At 36.7% G+C, this 19983-nt stretch overlaps 1 protein-coding gene across 7 annotated transcripts in view; it reads left to right on the top strand.

The window, feature by feature from the left end:
- Window positions 1–19983, top strand: part of GREB1 (growth regulating estrogen receptor binding 1) — a 72474-nt gene that overhangs the window by 1465 nt on the left and 51026 nt on the right. For all 7 annotated transcript variants that reach the window (XM_075145036.1, XM_075145038.1, XM_075145037.1 and 4 more), the window contains exons 2-4: window positions 9137–9293; window positions 15819–15941; window positions 16701–16877. In XM_075145036.1, the coding sequence (XP_075001137.1) occupies window positions 9137–9293; window positions 15819–15941; window positions 16701–16877 (457 nt within the window). The remainder of the gene's footprint in view (window positions 1–9136; window positions 9294–15818; window positions 15942–16700; window positions 16878–19983) is intronic.

Here is a 19983-nt window from a genome sequence, read left to right as displayed (position 1 = left end):
TGTACAATCAGTGTAGGATTACTCTTTGTATATTCATTTTGGATTCTGAAAAGATTCTCAGAAACAGTGTCAAGCACCAGTAACTGGAAGAAAGAGTAATATACCCCATGTGCTGATTTCCTAGAATTTTCTTTGGAAAACATGCTTTGCAAGATAATCTCTCTCCTTCTGGCTTGCCAGTCTGCTTCCTACTGCTTTACTCTAAGATCTCAAGTGCTGCTGTGCTCAAAGGTACAGAGCAGATGTGAGTCAATTCTTGGAAGGAGAGTTGTATCTCTTTCCTGAGTAATAGTGAGAAAGCCTTTGCGCTTACGGAGCTGGGAAAGGGAATGACCTAGACCCGTACAACTTAGGGATCATTTTTTACTAATTTTCCACTCGCCACTTTGATCATTGCTTCCTAGCATTGATTTGTGGCACCTCCTTCCCTCCCTTTCTCCTCCCTCTACTTGGCTTCTTCCTGCTGCTTAACAAGCTCAATTGGTTTTATGTATGTAATTCTTTTTTTAAGAGAGTTTGAAGGTGGTCTCTAAAAGAATTGCTTTCATCCAAAGCCAGGAGTTGATCAAAGCAACACACAAAAGCCGAATGGGAGCCAAGGCAGGGCTGCTTGACCAGCCATAGGGTCAGGGTTCTGTGCTGGAGAAATAGTAAAGCATATCAGCTGAACTATGCTGGAAGCTGCTGATAAGGGATTTTCTCTCCAGTAACACCTGCAAAGTTTATGAGATCCTACAGGAAAATCAAAGAAATCTGCATCAGAATACGTTGTTTCCTGCAGAGAGGAATGTGAAAGCATTTACAGGATGAAGTGACATTGCCTAAATGTATTTATTGCCATATCATATATTAGGCTCAGTCTGCACTATTATAACAACACTGGGCTATCACCCAGCTCTGCATTTACTTTTATGAAATGGCTCCTTAGCCCAGTTGTCAGGATATTAAGGAATGACATGTATGATTGTCTATGAAAAGAAGGTTCACGCTAAATCAAAAAAGCAAGTAAATGAAAATCAGTGTTATCATTGTGTATGTCTGAAAATAGATTTCCAGTGAAAATTATAATTAAGAAACAAGTTAAAAATATATGTTCAGTCATCTATAAAAAGTCTAATTAAGATTTCTTCCAAATTCTTTTTGCACATGCAGATTTTTATCAGGCATCGGTGCCAATAGTGATTATGATTTTTTAAAAATTTGAGTAGTAATCCAATGTATGACTTTTCACAAAGGACTTTCTACTATGACCAGTATGAACTTTGTCTGGCATTTTTTCTTCTATGTTAAGATAAGCTAAAATAGAGTGCCTATGGTTTTTAAATGGTTTTTAAACAAACCATTGCTTTAAATGTCCCAGAAAAATTCAACTCTGGTTTGAGAGTAGGCATAAAAGTTTCTAGGGTGAAGGAAGTTTAAGTTTTCTGTAGTCGTAAAGGAAGACTAAACTATGTCTTAAAACCAAAACAGCCTTTCATCCTTAAATAATTAAAGGAATCTGGTTGCAATTGGAGTTTTCTGTTTCCCCAGAAAACTACAATGTAGGCTGTCACAGCTTAGATTCCTTGTCACTAAATTGCCAACATGCCTTAGTCCGGATCTCCAAGCATAGCTGTATATTTTAATGGGTTTATGACAAGTTAGATTGCTTTGTATTTAGTCAAGCTTTATTTTTTTGGTTCAAAGTAAAGTTGAATTTGTATGAGAAGTTTAAAAATATGATTTTTTTTTGTAGACATATCTGGAAATTCTTTTTTCCTTTTTCTTTAGAAAATATTCATTTGCTATTTTTGCTACTGTACCCTGCATGAACTGTAGCATTTTCATTGAAAAATGAACACTCTGTCCTCAAAAGTAATGCTTGTTGGTTTGCAGTTGAAAAATTTCAGCAAAAATAAGAAAATACTTGTTTTTAGCTGAAGTTCTCTTTCCAGTGGCCAAAATGGATTTGAAATAATTTCATATTAAGAATGGTCTATTAAATAGTTTGATTTATTATCTGCCTGAAGGCAAAAAAAACCCAAGCTTTTTAATAGTGTTTTTATTGAGGTTGTTTAACATTGATTTGTCCAAGTCTGTTTTCACCCCTTTTGATATGGATCTGTGTGATTCTGTTCCAAGGGCATAGAGGGCAGTTAACAAACAGGCTTGATTTTTCAGTAGGTGGGGAAAATTGCATATTTTCATTGCAAAGGTGTCCGTATTAATCGCTGCAGCGATCTCCTGAGAATAAAGACATCTCACTATTATTTACTGCTGAAGTGAGTGAGAGAATTGATTTCAGTAATTAATAGAAGCAATTTGGCGTGGGATCTAAAGTTGCCAAAAAGCTTGGTGATGTCTTCCCACTTCCCACTCTTCCCAGTGCACTTGAAAGCCTGGCACCTTTCGATCTGTGCGCTCTTTCCAACGTTGGGTTGCTTGGAAACATAAGTCAGCAGAGGAAATCATCTCACTGTTGATGCAGGAGAAATCCCGTGTCTGTAGTCAGCTTGATTTTCAAAGTCAAAAGAAGATAGCAGATGAAAATTAAAAGCAAACACAAAAGAAAAAGAAGTGGTAGAGAGATCTGAGTAGTCTTCTTGCAGTATATTCTGTTTATGGAAACAGTAGCAGAATTGGTCTTGGCTATGTAAAGACGGTAGGATTATGTTCTCTATGACCTGTCATCAACCTTAATCAGAGTCTCTGTATTTAATCATGAACTACTTTCCAAGGTGGCATTATTAGGAAACCATTAAGTTTAATCTGGTCTGGTCTGTAGATAACATTTCTAATACAATTCCACAGGAGACATATGAGTTATAAGATCTGGTAATAGAAAAGGAGCTGGAATTTCTGGCAAAGGTAATAACTGTGGTTTAAGTTAAAGCTTTTATGTTGCCTTTAAAATGTAATGGCCAAATGGAGTTTACTGAATTGCCATAACTTTATTCATATATGAAACACAGAACAACTAGAGACTTTTAACTGACCTGACAGCTTTATTGCTGTGGAATAAATTACTTCACCGAAGAAGTGGATTTCAATCAGCAGATCCATAAGTGACAACTGATTTTAATCTTATTAGTACTATAGAGTTGAGCTCAGCAGAGGATCATAATTTCATTTCTCAGCAACTTTTGAAACTTCAAAATTTCTCTTTCTGGTAAGACTAAGAGCAGAAAATAGAACCCTTTTTGAAAATTTTGATGAAAAGCAGGAATAGTAAAACATTGGTCTGGAAGTGATCTCAAACGAGGAAATGTATTTAAATGTTTCCCACACTCCAGTATTATATCATAACCATCAGCCTTCTGAGCTCTTTTTTCCTCTCTCTTACTGCCAAATGATCCTGGCAGAATATTATGAGGAAACAGATTTGACTTCCAGAAACGAATATTTTTTGCAGAAATTGGCAATAGTCCACCTATTTACTACGCCTGTAGGTGGCTTTGTATCAACAAATAAAAAACTTGGTAAATTACTTCTACAAGTGATAATTTTGTGGTACATAACAACCAGATTGCTTACTGAAAGAGTAAGTTTTTCTTTGTCTTTGCCCATATGAGCTACAGCTGTATTAGAAAATTAAACAGTTGCAGGAAAAACTCCTGTGTGCCAGAAATCAATTTTCTGTTGTAACGTCTTGGCATGATTCTGCTGCTAGCACTCACTCTCTGCAGCAATTCCCAGGCACACTCCAGAAGTTATGATGGGTCGGTGACCATTCCCAAAAGGCATTTTGGATGGAGTAACCTTGTTTTGAGGCTAGTGGTAAAGACATAAGCTATAATACTATGCTGAGTCTGGTGGGGTTGAATATCAGTAAGAGTCTCTTAGTTCTCTTGAGTCAAGAATTTTATATAACCTGTGGGAATAGATTTACCATACAGTATCACTTTTACACAAGACAAACGTTAATATCGAAGATTAAAAATAATTTATTCTTCCAAATATAAAGCTAAAGAAAGCACTGTCTATAATTACAGATAGACTCGTGGAAATAAAAGAGTAAAACATGATTACACAGTCTTGTGGTTGAACTGAATCCATATGAGGAAGATCTTGTAATATGTATCGCTACCATTGAAGAGAATCAGTTTTGTGCTGTCTCCAAATTTACTTTTCTTCTTACAGTTACATTTACATACAAGTCCCTGCCCTAGGATTTCTTTCTTCTTAATCAGATTCTTGTTTTTAATGCAAGTTTTCAAGAATTATTAGAGACTTTACCGAACTTTAGAAATATTGATGGATCTTGGATATTACTGGATGGATCTAACTCATGTTCAAAGAGCAAAAGGATCACACTAACCACTTTTCTGGTACTGATCTGTGAACAAATTGTTAACCTGCAGTAAAGAGTGCTTTCTCCTCCCAGACAAATTTTAATAGATAGCCGTTTGGATACCTAAATCCATAGTTCATCCAAACAAACCCCCTCATTTTATGCAAGTGATGAACTGCCTTTTGCCATAGCAACAACAAATTATTTTGGAATAACAGTGAGCTTGGAAACATCTTACCATTCTCCTCTTAGAAATGATACAATAGAAATTACTCTGTTAGGCCATTTCAAAAATATGAAAGCTGGCTGCTTAACCTGGGAAAATGTATTCATTGCTATACTGTTTTGCTGAAAGGATTAATATATTAAAGTAGTAATGTCAATTATATTTTAGAATGCAAAAAATTAGCAACTTAATATAAAATTTTTCCTCCAGTAATAATTTGTAAGTCGTATCTAAGATTGAATTTGTTAGTGATTAACCGTGTCTTCCTAATTTCCCAGTTGGATCCCTTCACTATTTTTTCAAGCCTTCTTAACACAGCCCACATACATTCTTTACTTTACTCAGTTTCTGCTGATGGCAGACTTTCTTTATCAGTCTATTTCAATGGGAGTTATCAAAAGCCCTGGATTAATTTCCATACTCTAAAGTCCATAGCTTTCCTTAGGGTACCCACTCCATCCTAGGTATAAGATAAATTTTGTCCAGAATTGCTGTGCTGTATCTTCAGTCTTCACAGAATCTTAATGCTCTTCACGGATCTTTATCACAGACAACTACAACTAAAAAGTCACTAGCATGTTACCTTCTTTGGTCCACTGTGCAGAGGATCTCCCTCCAAGATCTAGGTGATGGGCCTGCATGTCCTCCTGCTGCTGGCAATCACTTTGTGTTATTGTGACCAGTCACTGCCATGGCTCTCGCGGTAGGTACTGCCCTCATGACCAAGAGGGAACTCCTTTTCTAAATCACAGCAGCTGGAGTACAGGGTCATAGCAGAATAGTGCAGGTTTTCTTCAAAACCTGGCTAGTGCAACTGCAGTTGAACTTGAAGTTGACTCTGTATGTGACAGACATTAGCCCTTAAGATCCCTGTTTTTCCTACCACAGGAATCCTGACAGTTCGTTGTTTGGCATTTGAGGGCTGTTCTCTTTAATGACTAACACACTTCTACTCTAATTGTCAGATGCCTGGACTTGGCATTTCTCTTTGGCAGCATTATCGATGGGTTTCTAAGGCATTGGCCTGACCTGCTTCATTTGTATCTGCAATTGTTTCTTAGGCTCCCAAGTTCCTCAGAGTGGTTTTCTTTTTTTTGTCATAGTTTTAAGCAGCTCTTCCAGGTCCAGGTCTTTCCCTTTTTTCTCCCCGTTGTATTGGCAAGTATTTTTCTCTGCATGCTTTCCATGGAAACTGACAGAGTGATAGGTGCCCGTTGATTTATCAGTAGTTGGGGTCGAGGGCTATCCTTCTGTGTCACTGTGTTGGTTTTTTTTAATAGATCTGGTCACTGTCTATGTTCAAGGCTTGGAATTTCACAAGCATTTGAAAGTTTAGCCTGTGCCACCCACTTGTATCCAAGAGAGACATAAATCTGGGCTGGGAACGCTGAGTTCATTGAAGCGGGAAAGTAGGACTAAAGCCTTTGCTTCCTGGTGCCACAGAGTCAGCACTTTACAATTCAGGTACCACAGTCTGAGCAGCTTTAAAGAAAAGAGGAGATGACAACCATCATAGAGTTAGTGAGAAACAGCTTCTCCCTTGCTTGCTTCATAGAAGTAATTTCTCCTGCAACTCAGAGTCACTGGGACTCTGAATGACAAAGGCTGATGCTGGCAAAAAAGCTCCTACAATGCCCATTTTCTGGTTCCAGTAGTGTGTATTTGATGATGAAAAATAGCTATAAAATGCTTATCACATCTTCCAAAGTATGTTCCTGGATTTATCATTGTGTTTGGCACTATGATTGTAAGATCCCATAGGTACATGAGAGCTTACCACGTGTGCAAATCCAGAAAGCATATTTTTGTTTCATTTTACAAGCCCATTCACATAATTAAATTAGCACCCCAATGGATAAACAAACATGCTTATGTTGTAAAGGGTTCCAGGACCTGCCCCTTGCACAAATAACTTAATCTTAACTGATTCCTTATCTGTAACATTACATCAATAAGATGCTGGTTTCTGCCATTCTCAGGGTTAAATATAGGGTTTCTGTTTTGTCCACTAGCGGGCTCTATAAATCCTGAGCCAGTATGTTAAATCCCTGTAAATGGTATATCTATTTATGTTCCTAATAAACTGTACAGAATAATAGCTGGCTGTGTTTATGGAATAGAGTTTATAAACAGAAATGTTATAGTGTTTTCTCCTTCATCACAATTAGATCCAGATAGTGATCAGTAGAACAAGTAAGCCTTCACTGCATAAAGCAGTCTGTGTGCCTATTCGTCTGATAATGCTTTTGTGTTGTCTCAGAATGTTTTGTCTCACTCTGGATAAATTTAAAAAATTCCTATTTTTCATGTGCTTTAATGAAGCTTTTCAAGAAGTAAGTAAGTTTGAAGATCAGGTAGACCAGTCTGCTTTGCATGGTCATGTTGAGAACAGGTGGAATCCAGCCCATTGTAAGACAAGCCTCTGCCACTGCAGACAAACCTTTGGACATTCTCTTTGTGCTGTATCAGTGATTTTTTTAAGTGCAAAAAGTCTTTTGGATGCTATATGAATTTTTCATGTTTTGGCTCTGTATTTAAATAAAGCAGTCTATGTAAGAAAGTGTGTGGAATGGATGATACCTGAATGCTGTTTCCATTCCTGAAGGTGTAACTTTGAATGTTAACATGTTGAGAGCACGTTCATGCATTTTTATTTCTCTTTAGTCTGGACTTTGAAGATGGTGATGAACGGTCATGTAGAACCATATTGTACCTGGCCCCGAAAATGTAGAGATGAGTCCCTGAGCCCGCAGAAGCCTTCAACCTAAGAAGAGAAAATATGAATTCATAATATGGGAAAGAATTTAAAATAACAAAGAATTAAATTGGTATCTGTCAGGTATCTTGATAATTGTTTGGCCTTGTTACATTAAACATAAAATATCAATGTAACAAAGACAAATAATTATCAAGATACCTGACAGTCATATAATCGTTGAAAGATGGATTAGAATTAGAACTAAACATCTTCTCGTGCTTTTGTGTAGAAACAGCATTTAGTATAATTCATTTCAGAGCTTGACCTTGGGTTTCCTGCATACACCTCTGATAAAGCTTTTTAAGGACAATAGTGATGTCAGGCTTTCCTCATTGTCTTCAGCTGTGTTTGGTGTAGGTGAAGCAGTACTTAAAACAAGAGGAGCCACAGGGTTCTTACTAGTGCAGAAAGGGAAATGTAATCTGCTTTTTGTGTTGGAAGAGAATATGCATCCTCACTTCCATATTAGCACAGAACATCACCAACAGGCTTTGCAGCTTCCCGTTTACTCTTCCCCAAATGGATACATCAGTACTACTCACTGCAACTTTTCTGTTTGATTTTGTGTATATACACAAATATTTTGTCAGTAGTGCCTGCTTTTAATCTAGATGATGTTCTTAGATGTTGCCTGCATCATTTTTAATTCTTACTGTGCTTCTATTAATACTATATCTATAATATGAATATGCTATATTATATAGTATTAACTATACTATATGTATAGTATTAACATGATACAAACAAGTATACCGAAATATGATTATATATGTAAAATATGCTTTACGAAGTCATAAAAAGATATCCAAATTGTCAACTTTGTATGTTGTTCCTTTCAAACCGCTTTTTCCATCCAGAGCAGTTTGTGGTTTCACAGTAGTTTTTCTTTTGCTTGACTGATTCCTACAGGATGCTTCCCAATAGGCTCATTTCCCAAGCGGTACCCGGTGCTGAGGAGGGGCTGTTCAGTGTTTAGGAATTACTGCCACAAACAGGAAGCGTTTCATGCTTTCTATTCACAGTTACTTGAGGAGGGAAAGGACATGGGGCCCAGGGCAAGAGCTACTTTGTAATAGGAAAAGAAAGCTGACATGGCTTTTGGTTATACCAGTTCATTGTGTTTACTGTGGAAAGCAGGCAGCAGGTAAGTACATGGGATATTCAGCTGGAATAGACTGACTCAATGACAGAATGAGTACATTATTGCGGTTTTACTAACAATAAAGTCTTAATAATTAAATGCAAAATCAAATAGACAATCGATAATGTCTCATTCTAAAAAAAAACAAAATGCATGTTTACAGGGAAAAATACTGCTTAAGGTGAGAAGGAAAAGCCATTATATTTCAGAATATCTGAGTTACAGCAATGCTACATTATTTATGAGATGGCACCTCTAAAAGATTTGTTGAACTACTTTAGCCATGAGTTTTCAGCCATGATGGGCCATGCAAAGACAAATACACAAAACTGTGCTATTCCCCAGATACTTTAACATTTATTCTGTTCAAATCGTGTAAAACAGAAAGGCTCTTTAACAGGTGGGATTGCTGACTTGAAAATGCATCTGTTCAATTGCTATATAAACCAAGGAATAACTCGAATCAGATTTCTAGCCACATCTTCCAGAAGGTGTCAAAGCTTGCTGCCTTTCTGCTGAATTAGAGAAAGCTGTTACTTTTAGATAACTTCCTGTAATTTACCAGCAGGATCTGCTCAGCAACTGCTGCAGTCAATGTTCTTTTTCTTTGCGGACAATGAAGCTTCTCTCTTTCATGAGAAATGTTGCAGCCTGACATCAACATGCAGTGATTGAGTTCTGAGTGCTAAAATTGAAATATCTTTTTTTTTTCTTTTCTTCTTGTCTCTTTTTTTTGAGAAGATGGGAAATTCTTACGCTGGTCAGCTCAAGACAACACGGTTTGAAGAAGTGTTGCATAATTCTATTGAGGCCTCTCTCCGCTCAAACAACTTAGTTCCCAGACCAATCTTTTCTCAGTTGTATTTGGAAGCTGAACAGCAACTGTCATCACTGGAAGGTAGGAAACAGTGGAATTTATATTTCTGCTCAAAGGCAATTCTGCTGTTTGCTCTCCCAAGGCTCAGCAGACACATTTCAAATCGGAATACAGAAAAACAAAAGTATTTAAAGTTTTTCTTTGGATTTTTTATGATCTACAAATATATGTCTGTATTAGAATTGGTTTAAAAATACAAAGACAAAATAAGCCACTTGCTTGCTCAGATTTATCGATTAACATAAATTGAAGTACTAGAAATTGTTCCATTAAATGTGTTGAGGAATCTTTGGAGATTTGGAACATAAATCTGTTATCCTATAATTTGTCATACACTGCTGAAAGTTATATAGTAAATGATGGTAAACACATTATAGATTTATAAAAGATATATGCTAAGACTGATTTTCATTGTGCATAAATTCAGCAGAAATATTTTTAGCTTTTAGTAAAGTTTATAATTACTTTGTGCATAATATTTTTAGCTATTCTGTGGTTGCAAAAGTAAAAATTTAGGATGTTTTCTCTTGTAAACCCTGCACAAGTTGGTATTTAACACATGGGATTTCTCACTGAATTTTTGTGTGTGTTTAGAGAAGCCTGCTTTCTGAGTTTCATTTGCTCAGTGTTTTTTTTTTTTTCTTGGAAGTAGTATAGTTTAAATGAACTGTATAGATCTGATAAGCAAACTCATGATACAATTTGGTGTTTTGGTGTGCTGTTATGTGTAGTAGTCTCATGGTTTTCAGTGAGTTTACTGGTGTGTGCAGAACACTGGCATGTTGGTGCAAGGTTATGTTTAATAATTTCGTTATTTATCCATTTCTGTTACTAGGGTGGTGTTTCATTTTTTTTGACCAGGCCTACTTCCCCTGTCATACTTTGCTAAAGATGGCTTAGATATATATGTAATGAAAAATGCATGATGGTTAACAATCCACAGTAACAGGAAAAAAAATCAGCCCAAGAAGTAGTAATAGATAAAAGTATTTTGCACAGATTAAACTCTTTACTGTTACTTCATGGTAACAGCTGAGAAAATGTTTCTTGAAAATGTAAATCTGCTCCCAGCTCACACATCATTAGTCATTTCTTCTTTTTTCTTTTTTGCTAATATAGGACCTAATAATGAATATACATTCATTGTTCAAATATATATGCTGCTTATTCCCTACACAAAGTGATCCTTCTATCAAACCCTTCTATGAGGATTTCATACACTTTTCCATGGCAACCAACTGTGATGTCACAAAATGGGTTATGACATCAGTTGGGAAAGATGCTACAGGAGCAGATGCATTGTTCAGGAACAAAAATGCGATTTCACACTTCTGTAACTCTTTCAAGGCTTTCAAAGAACTTTCCAAACCTTGAGGGACTGATTCTGTTTTCTTTGCCGTTAATGGAAACAGAATTGAACTGTAATTAATTAAAAGTCTCACAACAGCCTGGCAGAGAACATTCCTTTCATGAAAGTTTCAGACAAGGGAAACTCTGAAGGGACCTGTAACAGAGTTTTTCCTAGGTTGTTCCTCAGGTGGGAGAGGTCTGCAAGCTGGCATCATGTACTCCAGCCTCATCATAAATTGAAATTTCCACTTCTAGCTATATGAATCCCTGTGCTCTGAGGGCCAGGAGGCATCTGAAGCATGCTTGGGGTCTTGTTTAAGCCCCTGTCCTCCCCTCTCATTGTTATCTTTCCTTGGCCCTGGCATTCTGACATGGTGATATACTCGGACCATCCTTGGTCATAGCTGCCTGTTGGTCCTCAATAAGCAAGTGTTTTCCTATGGTGAAGCAGACATGATATAAATAATTTAGACAAGGTAGTGCAGTGGGTTAATGCAACCCAAGTGTTTTGGCTTTCCATTTTGTGGCCTGGTAACACGTTATAGATGTTCAAAGTAGCATTTGGCAACAAAACCAGGCACTGGTAAATAAGGCTGATATTATGAATTTTTGTCTCTGATGATGTTACAATATCAAAATTGCTAGAAAGCCTGAGAATTGAGTATATAGTCAGTTTAAGAAAAAAACAATTGGAAATGTTTTTTTTTAAGCTTTATCAATCACCTTGTTGTAACTTGTCATTATTTTTAGGTTTATGGTTTCTTGTTTACAAAACATTTTTCTGTCTCCTTTTGATAAATGACCATCTAAACCAGAAAAAAGTACCTAGCCACTGAGACTAGCCTAATATTATTACATATCTGTCATGATAATTTATGCCTAAAAATAATTTATTTGTGCAAAAGAGACTGTAGTGTGCCTGGAGACAAGTTAAATGAACATGTTGATCCCTTCTGGCCTAGTTTTTGCAATGAACTTGCAAACACGTATTTTCCAGTGAGTATGGTTTTCCAGTCTACACATTCTAGATTTGAAAAAAACATACATATTATAAATGTATGCCTTTATAGTCATTTACACAATTGCATTTGCCTATAAAATTATTTGTAGCTATGTAAATTAAAAGTACCACCTTTACCGAATGTCAGATCTCCTTGGCTCCAATAATAGTATGTTTTTTCATTCTGTTTTTTTTTTCTGCTTTTTTATTATTGATGTGTTTCCTCTCTTCTCCAGACCTGGCAAATTAATGTAGTGCTTAAAATAGTCCAAAAACATTATCATTATTTAAACAAACTTCTTGCTAGATTTTTCATTTTATCAAAAAGCCTGCGGTTTGCTGTGGTCTCACTGGTCGTACATTTTTAATGAGGGTCTTCTAAAGTCTCCTTAATTTTCCTAGCCTTTGTAATTGCAGAACGTACCTGCAAATGCCGATAAATGGTCTGGATGTTCAGGCCTTTCTAGGAATGTGCATTAAAACTCTTTACAATAGAAGGCAAGATTATTTGGCTTTAACAGGTTTAGATTTCTTGCATATCTCTGTTTGCCTAGTTATTGCCATATAAGCTGCAAATTAGACCTGTGGACTGGATTGCCAGTTATTAGAAGTCAATATGTGCAAATCAGTGAGGCTCTTTAATCTAATTCTTCACTTCTGAAATCAAAATCCCATTTGAATCACAATCACATTCACAGTTTTGATTCTCTAATCACATCTTATTTCTCAAATACAAAATATATTTCTTCCATTTTTCTCTTGTGCTCTTAGATGCATTTGGGTGCTATCTTTTAGGCTTGTGTGTTATGTTTGTGCCAAAGAGGTGTGAAGCTGACTTCAAAAGTTAATGACAAGCATTATTTTTTCGTTCGCATCCAAGTCCTATACCACCAATATGACTGGGACTTCAGTGGGAAAAGGATGGGAAGTGGCGTGGTAAAACAATGCAGAGCAGCAATGTGGCTGTTGGCTCCACTGCAGTGAGGTTGTCATTGAGTGTTGTTGTATTCAGGTCTGATAGCAGCACCACGTTCTGACGTCAACTTTGCAGTGAACTTGTGTCATGGTTAACTGGTTCCTTCCTTGATCTGCATTTAAGGGAGGCTGTCCGTTCATGGATACAATATGTTTTATGGCTGTTGATTTAAGCCCTGTGGCTAATATCAGCCCTATGAATAATCCCACTGAGAAAAAATCATATGTATATTAAAATATTTGCAGAACTTAACTTATATTTAAATTATACATTAAGGAGAGAAGAATTTTCCATGTGAAATTGAGACAAGGGATTAAGGAATTTTAGTAGTTGAATGATTAATAGTAGTTAGAAGATTGAATCAGTAGGTAATGTCTTAATCACAACTGTATAAGCATAAGGGTCTAATAAATCCTTTATGAGAACTGAAGAGAGTTCCTTCAATGGAATAAACAATGGTGTTTATGGTATCTATGAATACATTTAAATTCAATAAAATATGGACAAAATCTTCACAGTATGTCTATTAGTTTAATGGTGCTATATCAAGTTACGTCAGCTGACTGCCTAGTTCTGTAACATACAACAGAAGAACTATGGTTGTGAGTCCACTTTTGCCATCATCTTGTCTCTGGTTTTGAGTGCTTGATTGTGTGTTCTTTTGGGATTGTTTAAGAAAAGAAGATGTGGAACAGACCCATGCAAACATAGAGTTCTTTGAAGGAGCCCTGCTTTAAGAGTAAAATGGTAGCAGAAACTGTAGATCTTTTTTAAAACAAGCAGCAGAAACCCTAATGAAGCCCTTTACAGGTGACAGCAGCTCATTCTTGTGTACTGTAGGTACATATTTGCTCTTGTACTCTTTTCATTTTTGACCTGAAAGTACTGTAGCTCTCCTATTTCTTAGTCTCCACTTCCATTTCTTGTGTCTATTTTTTTTTATGTGAAATTACCTGTTATAGCTGAACAAACCTAACAGTTTACCACTGCCCAAAGGGGAAAATCCCACATCCTGCTCCCCCCACTCCTCCTAGCCATACGTTCCCATTTTCTCCCTTTTCATTTTTTTGGCATTTTTTGGATCTTCCACTGAGCTAATTTAATATATAAACCCAGTAAAAAAAACTGGTCACTTTTGTTTGCTTAGTTAGTTTTCTGCTGGGTTAGCACAGGCTCCAGTAAGTGTCAGAGATGGCACAAAGAGGAAGGAAGGAACTTCATGGCTGGGAGTGTGGGGAAAGAGAGGAGAGCCAGACTCACCCCTTTTGCATTGCATTTGGATGTTAGTCAAGGTCAAGTCATAACACATAACTTACCCCTGACTTAAATAGCAAAGACAGAGAGCTTCACTTTTCCCTTTGTTCACTTTCAGCATTTTTGTCTTTATACTATGCCCTTAAAACAGTGGTGTTTAACGTTCTGTCCTTATCTGTGTGCACCAGGACTGAAGCTTGATGTTTAGATACTTAAAAGTAAACATACCCTTCAAACCCTCTTCTTAATAACCTTTAGAGACAAATCTTCAAACTCCAGATTTACTTTCTTCAGTTTCCTCCCTAATTCTCATTTATCCTGTAGTATTTGTTTAGCTGATTCTACAATAATTTGTCAATAAAATAAAAAGACATTCTGAGGAGGGTCATAGGAAAAAAAAATATATCCTTGATGAATATCCCATGGGGTTCTGAGTGCCTGATCCAAAGTTAGTTGAAGCAAAGAGAGTATGTCCAGTTGACACTGAGCTTTGGAGGATGACTGCAGTGTTCTTCATTGTCTTTCTGTTTCAAGACTAAAAGCTGGATCAACAGAATAATGTAGGAGCCTAACTGCTATTTTACTTGCCCATGTCCAAACAGCTATTTGGCTTCTTGCTGGTCCTCAAGTATCTGCAGCCCTTCACCATCCAATTTTGCCAGTGAAAGCTCTTTGTGTTTGCTGCAGGCATGTCCCTACAGAAGCCAAGAAGCTAGAAGCCTAAGACATAAGCCCCACTGGGTTCACTTAGTACTTGCACCCTATCTCTGTCCTATGTAAGGCTGGATCTGGTCTGAAATTTTCCTTAGTCCTGTCCATAGAAGTGTTCTCCCCATTTACTATTTTGCTGCACTCCTCTGCTTGCCAGCTTTGTCCCATTTGCCATGAGTGTGTCTGAGCCATAAGAAGGGATGGAGCCATTGCTCAGTATGTTTTGCTGGAGCTATTGCATTATGCATGAAAAAATTATTGTCCTATGGGTAGAGAGAAGGAAAGAAGCAGTCTGTAGTTGAAAGGCTGAAACATATATTAACAATATGCAGGTGAATTCTGTTAACAAGCAAGGTATCAGGTAAAGATGCTGATTTAGGTAGCCTGAGCACCAGAAAAGTGGTTTACAGCAGAATCTGAAGCAGAAACACCTAAAGCCCTCTAAAAAATGAAGCCTACATCATGTATTCTTCTCCCCAGCATTCAGTATTGCCTCCTAGACTAGCACAGTCCATGCACAGGCTGCTGTGAATTGTCTTCCTAGACATCTGCCTTTCCTTGACATTGTGCAGGGAGCAGCAGTGCTTTACTAAGAGCTCTGGATTGTGGTTGGAGACAAACAGCCTGAGAATTAGGTGTTCTTATCGTGGCATCATTTGTGGTGAACCTAATTTCAAACAGGAACTGTTTCTTCGGTTTCCTGTACAATATCAAGGACATGGTCAATACCTAATTAATAAAATCTGTACTTGGACTGTAGCCAGGACGTTCTAAAGTGCTAAGAAGTAATGACTTTGGGTTTATATTGGCTGTTAATATTATAAACAAAGGATAAAGTTACAGTGTTGTAATCAGCAAGAGTTCAAACACCAGGAGTTAGGCCTCTAAAAATTGTGAGGTTAGCTTAAAAACAATGAGATTTAAAAAAATAATAAATTCAACCTTCTTTTTATTTGTCCTTCAGGTTTTTTTTACTTTCTTAGGAGCAGTTGGGTCATGCTTTTGAACTTTTTTTTGCACAGGAGCTAAAAGTTTTTTTTTTTTCATGAAAGACATTCTGTTGTAAGCATGACTGGAAGTTCGAGCTTTAAGGAAACAACAAATATCTTAAGAGTTGGCAACAGTAAAGTCATTGTCAAGAGGAGAGAATCCACTTTGCTGTAATACTTTCTGTAACTGGGTCACCCTGTTATTTCATTGGTTTGTTGCCAGCATTTTCTGTTGTCTAAGTCATTTATGCTGTGATAATTTGTAGCAGGCAGCAGAGCAGATAATGAGGAAGAAGAAGAAGAGGAGGAGGAAGAAGGCTCAGAATCAAGTAGTCCTCCTGTTTCTTACCAGATGAAGCCTCCCCCAGAAGGATGTTGCACTACTGATGGTAAGAAATGCACTAAACATGCTGTCAGAAGGCATTTGCCCTACCGAAAAGGGTAGGATTGGGGCTATTTCCCCTATAATTCATCAGAATGAAATAATCTATACAGTATAGAAATCCTAAAAATGTCAGTGTTCATTACCTGCCAGATAAAGCTGGATTGCTCTTGATTGCTCTTATATTTGTCAGGGTCTTTGCCCAGTGTGTCAGATAAGCATTTGTGTTGGAACGCCTGGCATGAGGACAGAACTTCTGTTCTCTTAGGCAACGTGACCTTTAAAAGGTTGAGTTTGCAGGCATGGCGTTTGCTAAAATGAATGTGGTAATTCTTACGGCTTTATCATCGCTCTTTTCTATTTAAAGTGTACCTCATTCAATGTTGCTATAAAAAAGATTTGAAAACCCAGGAAAAGCCAGTGAAATTCAGCAGACATTGAGAACTGTTATCTCCATTTTTGAATGTCTGACCTAAGTTATGATGATGTTAGTAAATAGTCCCATAAATATGTAAGTTGCAAAACATCATCAAGAGAAACTTCACTGTACATTTTCAGATTTTTGTTTGTTTATTGTATGGTAGCATCTGTTCATGGCTGACTGAAAGGCAGGGAAGAAAATTATCTCTTAGCTTGCCTTTGACCTCAGAGGGTACACCTTTGTTTTTTATTAAAAATATAGGAAGTCCTTTAATAAAGACAATTGTGAGTATTAAACAAAAAAATCTTGTCAACTTAAAAATATGTTGAATTGATTTTTTTCTAGGTTTCTGCCAGGCTGGTAAAGATTTGAGACTGGTTTCAATTTCCAATGAACATATTGAGGTACCATCAGGGTTTTTACTTGTTGGTGCAAAGTCACCAAATTTACCTGATCACCTTTTAGTGTGTGCTGTGGATAAAAGATTCCTGCCAGATGACAATGGGCACAATGCCCTGTTGGGTAAGTGTCTGTGAATGCAGTAAGTGGATGTTTCTGTGGACTACAATTAATAGCTAATCTCTGCTTACTAGCAGAGTGAGTTCAGCAGATCTTATTTCTGTTCCACGTCTACACTAAAGCTCACTGGTGACGCACAACAAGAGAACAACTCAGAGCTGGCTATATTTGCTTTGGAAAGATACAGACTGAGCCAGTTCATTAGAAATGCTTCATCACCTTCTATCCATTAGTCCAAGGCTAAAGTCATTGTCCGGTCTGTTTATGTACTAGTTGCTGGAACTGCACATGTGGTAACTGGACTAGTTGAACTGCTGCCTGTCTCTATTTTAGCTTTCCAAATACTAACATGGACAGACTGTAGGTCTGTCAAGTGGAACTTTCAGGCTACTATATACATGTAAACAGTTTGATGATAGTTTGGACTACAAAAATTTATGACCTTTTTGATTTATCTCTGTGAGATAGTAATAATATTCTCCACTGTGTTTGAAAAATAGCATGGGTTCTGGATTTTAACGTATGAATTTTTACTATTATCACAATACAAATAAATATGAATGATCATAAGTTGAAATTTTTCCTATATGTGTAATCAGGTAATACTGTGTGTTTGAATAATACTGTTTGTAGGATACTCTAATTTCTTGCTTTTCCTCTATTTAAAAGTCTAACTTCTGACATAAAACTAGGTCCTTCTATGTATTTTTATTTTAGCCTTTCTGATGGCCATTAGCCTCATCCAAATCTACCCAAATAGAGATGATCTGCAATCATGTGAATGAATGAACTGAGTTTTAATGTTATTAAAATGGAATAGTTTTTATATTGGGACAAGTGGTATATAATGGGATGGAGAACTCTTTTTTCAATCAGGTAGCCTCAGGTTCTTATATATTATTTTCTTAGTTAGTTAACCAAAAAATGCTGCATCATATATCTGTGTACCAGTCCGAGCTTTAAATAGCAAAAAAGAAACATTTGTTGTGTCTTTTAAGCATTTTCTTTAACAAACACTGAGGAATATGACGTGAACTCAGTTGTTATCTCAATTTGAGCAACTTTTCAAGGCATTTGGGATGACAGTGTAGTGTGAAGGTGCATAATGTAATTCTATGTACAGTAATTTCTTTCCTTATGTGATCTTGCAGAGTTGGATTGGTCACAGTACATTTGACCAGTGATTGTAAAAGAATTAAGAGGGTTGTAAATCACCCACGTGTTGTCATTTTAAAGATAAAGACAGGAATGTTGTACCACTCAAGTGATTCAGTGCTAGCACTATTAACAGCTTAAGCTCCTTAGGCTGTTAGCAGGGAGGAAGTAGTGTATTTGTTAACTGCATGCTAAACAAGAACAGAAAAAGCCAACAGGAACATAACTGGGAGGTTTTTATGCTACTTGCATCCTCAGCTTGCTTATTTAATACGTTTTAGTTTCCTGAACCCATTTAAATGCTTATTTTTGGCTGTATACACTTAAACACCAGCGAATCACATTCTTTTGCAAATAATTTTAGTAATTCTGTAGGATTACTTTTATGTATTCTATAACAAGCTTAAATATGAAAGAACTTACATACTTTAAAATCCAAAGTCTTAATCTGAAAGCTGGGAATAAGATAATGTTCCTGGTCCCTAATCGAATGAAAAAACACGATATATCTTACTGACATGAGGATAGCATACTATTTGTACAATAGATCATACTATTGATAGAAATGATTGTTTGATTCTGGTTTTCATAACTGATGCAAGTCAAATCAGGGTAAGTAAAATTAGAAGCATACATGAATAGTCTCAGAGTTTCAGACACGTAGAGAGATAAAAGAGAGAACCATTCTTGCTTTAAATTCTCTATTAACATAACAGTCTGTCTTGTGAAAGATTTAAGTTGAAAACATTTCATATGAAGAAGAGAAGCTCTTTTTATTGTCTTGCTTTTAAAGGCAGGATAGAAGGCTTATTTTTGGTATTCTGAGTTTAGGCTGTTCTCCTTCAAACATGTTGGCCTTTTGAAACAACATGGAAAGTGGTCCCTTCAAGTCTTTCTAAGTTTAGAGGGAAATTGCATTGGATTCATTTTGAATTGAAATGAGCTGTCATCATGAGTCAGAGTGTATCCCACACTTTTGGTAAGGCTTATTGGTGATACAGGCACATCACTTGTAACCCTTCAGCCCCATTGTTTTTTCTTAATTTCATGCTTTTTCTCTTAATATGCTGTGGTTTTGTAAGGCAGCTGTTACTCAGTACTGTAGATTTTTTCCAAAATAATTTATTTGAACGGAAAAGACACTAATGAATTACCCAATAGTTTTCTGATATCTCATGGTTTGCCTGCATATGTTTGTGAAGATGCCTGTGGAGCTTACAAAAATTCCAGAAGAAAACAGGAAATGTCTCAGTATTTTCCAGGCCAGCTTTTGACTTATGGTCTTGTTCCCATTAGGGGCTGTTGCTATGCCTCTGGGGCATGTGCCAATTTATTGATTATGCTAATAAGTTGTCTCACCATCAAGGCATATGTGCTTGTGATTTGAAAGTCATTTCTGTTGGAGGTTGTTTTGTTTCTTTGTTTTTACAACTGATGTATCATTCCACAGAAAAAAATCCCATTTTCTGGAAAACATTGTATTTTTGGCAAGCAAAAAGTTCTCTGTGTCTAAGCATGTACCTCGTATGCTTCTGTTAATCAAGTTAGATCACAGGTTTAACTACTCTGCAAAACAGATTCAGCTTTTTGCCTTTAGGAAGCTGTTTCTTGTTTTTTTTGTGACCTAAAGGAATGCTTAGGTGGAGGAAGCACTTCTGTGATAGTGCGATATTTATTGTTTCCTAATAAAAGCAGCTAACGTACCACTTCCAAAAGTTTTTTCTCTTTTGGGTTTTTTCCCCACTTTTCATTCTTAAGAAGAGTCTCTCATGATAAACAAAGCAGCTATTCACCCATCATTTTCCTTCCCAAAAGACCAAACAGCTGCCTACTTTCCTAGCAGGGAATAAGAAATCCCTTTTTTTTCAGTAGGTCCCTGAGGTCAGAATGATAGAGGAAAAGATTAGTTTGCTTGGATTGTAAGCTGTGTGTAAGATGAAAACATGGTAGTATA

The sequence above is a fragment of the Calonectris borealis genome, chromosome 3 (genome assembly GCF_964195595.1).
Source record: "Calonectris borealis chromosome 3, bCalBor7.hap1.2, whole genome shotgun sequence".
Classification (NCBI taxonomy): domain Eukaryota; kingdom Metazoa; phylum Chordata; class Aves; order Procellariiformes; family Procellariidae; genus Calonectris; species Calonectris borealis.
The sequence above is the reverse complement of the archived record's forward strand: the minus strand, read 5'-3'. Positions and strand labels throughout refer to the sequence as shown.